Source organism: Fonticula alba (genome assembly GCF_000388065.1).
Source record: "Fonticula alba strain ATCC 38817 unplaced genomic scaffold supercont2.4, whole genome shotgun sequence".
NCBI lineage: Eukaryota > Rotosphaerida > Fonticulaceae > Fonticula > Fonticula alba.
Genome location: NW_009242974.1, coordinates 801691 through 804339, shown reverse-complemented (window position 1 = coordinate 804339; position 2649 = coordinate 801691). Strand labels below are relative to the sequence as shown.

Below are 2649 nucleotides of genomic sequence, written 5' to 3'. Positions count from 1 at the left end.
GGGGCCGCCCCTCGCGAGCGCCGGCATGTTGGTGCCAGGAGCGGCGCACCCGCATCCACTTGCACTTCCCCGCACTGGCACATTCGCCCTCACGGACATCCACACACACACACACACACACACACACACACACACACACCTCTGGGATGACAGCGCCGTAAGTTGGGCAACAGGAACGCGGCGCCCTCGCGCCCGGGGAAAACCTCCGCACACCGCCCACCCCAGGGGGGCGGAACTCGAAACACCAGGCGGCCAGACACCCGCCGCCAGCAAACGCCACGCAAAATGCCCACACCTCCACATGCGGGCCCTGGCGCACAAAACGGAGAGGGGGGAAAGAGTGGACGCCATCTCTCGGACAACTGTCTCTATTTGGGGAGCGGTGGCGCCCTCCACCCCCCGGCGGCGCGGCTGCGGCGGCCGGGAGGGGGGGGGACAAAATACACAGAGAGCATGGTGGGGGAGAGAGAAGTGCGCGCACGCGTGCTTGGGGGAGAGGGAAGGGGGGATGTGTGTTTGTGTGTGTGTGTTCGTGCGTGCGCAGGCAGGCAGGGAGAGAGAGAGAGATGGAGGGAGGGGGGAGGGGCCGAAGGGCGACGGGAAAGGCAGCGTATGCGTCCCCCCCGGTCAGCCACGCCCACCCGCGCCCCCTGCCACTCACTCGCCCCCGCGGGCCGACTCATTTAGAGGGGCTGGGAGAGGGCGTTGTGGATCTTGTTGACCTGGCTGGAGACGGACAGATCGACAGAGGACTCGCCAACACGGACGACGAAGCCACCGAGGATGGAGGGGTTGATCTCGGTCACCAGGCGGATGGTCTGCTTGGGCTGGATGAACTTCTTCTTGACGATGGCCTCGATCTGAGCGCGGACCTTGGCGTCGAGCTCCTGTTGTCGTGACAGGGGGGGAGGGGGGAAGCCCCGGCGGAGGGGGGAGAGGAGAAGGGTGGGTCAGAGGGAGGGGAGGAGGGCCCAGGGGGGAGGAGAGCCCCGGCGAGGCGAGGCGCGGCCGGAGGGCAGCACCGGGCGCGCGCAGGCAGGAAAGGGCCGACGAGGGGCGAAAGAACGCACATGGGCGGAGGTGATGACAACCTCGACCTCGTTGCGGTGGGCGGCCATGATCTCCTCGAAGGCGCCGATGACCTTGGACATGTCGGACAGACGACCGTTCTCGGCCATGACGGTCAGCAGGTTGGCGGTCTGGGGCTGGACCTTGAGCTTGGAAGCAACATCCTTGGCCTGCGGTGGGGGGGGGGCGGGGGCGGGGGAGGCGTGCGCGCCCGAAGGGAGAGGGCGGTAAGTTGGCCATTCAGGCGCGGAAGAGGGGGCACACACGTGTGTGTGCATGCGCGAGAGAGGCGGGGGAGGCAGCATGGCTATATGTATGAGCGTGCGGGGGTGTCTGTGTCTGTGTCTGTGTGTGTGTGTGATGTACGCACACCCTCAACCTTGAGCTTGGTGGAGTAGAGGGGGGAAGCGAAGAAGGTGCTGAGGTGCTTGTCGGTGGACAGGGCAGACTTGAGGGACTGCAGGCGGGCCGGGGGGAATGTCAGAAAAGCCGAGCGCCGGCAACAGTGGCAAAACACCAGGCAGGCTTGTGACCATGCGCGCGCGGCTCTGCTGACGAACCTTGATGTCCTCCTCAACCTTGGGCAGGGTGTTGGACTTGACCGAGGCGGTGTAGAAAGCGGTGGCGTAGCGACCCTCCAGGCTGAACAGGCGCAGGGGGACCTGAACGGAGGCCTGGGTGGCGTAGCGGCGGACGACCTGCGGGCGGGGGGGGGCGGGGGGCGGGGGTGCGTGCGCGCGTGGGCGGGCGAATGGGAGGCCAGTTAGCTGCCGAGCAGGGCGGGGCAGGAGCGGGGAGGCGAGCGAGTCCAGAAGGTCGGGCGAGGGGTGGAGGGGGAGCAAGAGGAGCACAGGAGGCGCCCAGCCAGCCGCCGAAAGAGCCGGGGCGTGGCGAAGGTGCCCAATCGTGCGCGCGCGCGCATTGCCACCCATGCGCATTGCTGCCGCGGTGTCGGCCCTGGTCCCGGGTAGGAGCCGGCCAAAGAGGCATCCCCCGGCCACAGAGGTGGACACCGAGCCGGGGGACGAGGGAGGCTGCCTGGCCCCGGGAGGCGGAGACATGGGGTCGAGGGGGGGCACGCGCGCGCGCGCGCACGCTCGCGTACGCAGCGCAAAATACGACAGACGGTGCGGGCGCGCGGGGTCCAGGGCGAAATGGCGGCGGGCGAGAGGCAGCGAACAGGGAGGGGGCATGCGAAGGAGAGGAGGAGGGGGAGGGAGAGGGAGAGGGAGAGGGAGAGGGAAGGACGAACGTTGAGGGTGGCGGCGTTCATCGTGGCGAAGAGGGGGAGACAGTCGGCGGTGAGCGAGAGGTGATTCGGACAACGGGGGGGACTGGTGGCGCAGGCACCGGGAGAGGAGCGCCGGCACCATGGTCAATTTTCTTGGCCCCGGCCCGGTGCCCACACACGCCCCCGGGGGGGACCCCCCCCGGCCCAACCCGGCCCTAGACGCGCGGGCGACAGAGGAGGAACACGCCCCCCCCCCCCCCCCCCCCCCGCCAGCCGAGGGGAAAGAAAGAGGGACCAGGGCAAAAACCCACCCCGGCGCCCGTGCCGCCGCCGCCGCCCCCGCCGCCCCC

General features: G+C 69.1%; 1 protein-coding gene across 1 annotated transcript; it reads right to left on the bottom strand.

The window, feature by feature from the left end:
• Positions 1-333: 333 nt before the first annotated feature.
• H696_02708 (hypothetical protein) lies at positions 334-2435 on the bottom strand. The gene is made up of 5 exons (XM_009496615.1): positions 2321-2435; positions 1629-1766; positions 1439-1525; positions 1071-1238; positions 334-887 (listed from the first exon to the last, which is right to left on the bottom strand). The coding sequence occupies exons 1-5, from the start codon at positions 2339-2341 to the stop codon at positions 684-686; spliced, it is 618 nt and encodes a 205-aa protein (XP_009494890.1). The 5' UTR covers positions 2342-2435; the 3' UTR covers positions 334-683.
• Positions 2436-2649: the final 214 nt, after the last annotated feature.

Coding starts and splice junctions, on each gene's coding strand:
- H696_02708 (XM_009496615.1), bottom strand. CDS start 2,341: ATGAACGCCGCCACCCTCAAC. Junction 1,767..2,320: donor TGAACGCCGCCACCCTCAAC/GTTCGTCCTTCC, acceptor CCCCGCCCGCAG/GTCGTCCGCCGCTACGCCAC. Junction 1,526..1,628: donor AGGTTGAGGAGGACATCAAG/GTTCGTCAGCAG, acceptor GCCCGCCTGCAG/TCCCTCAAGTCTGCCCTGTC.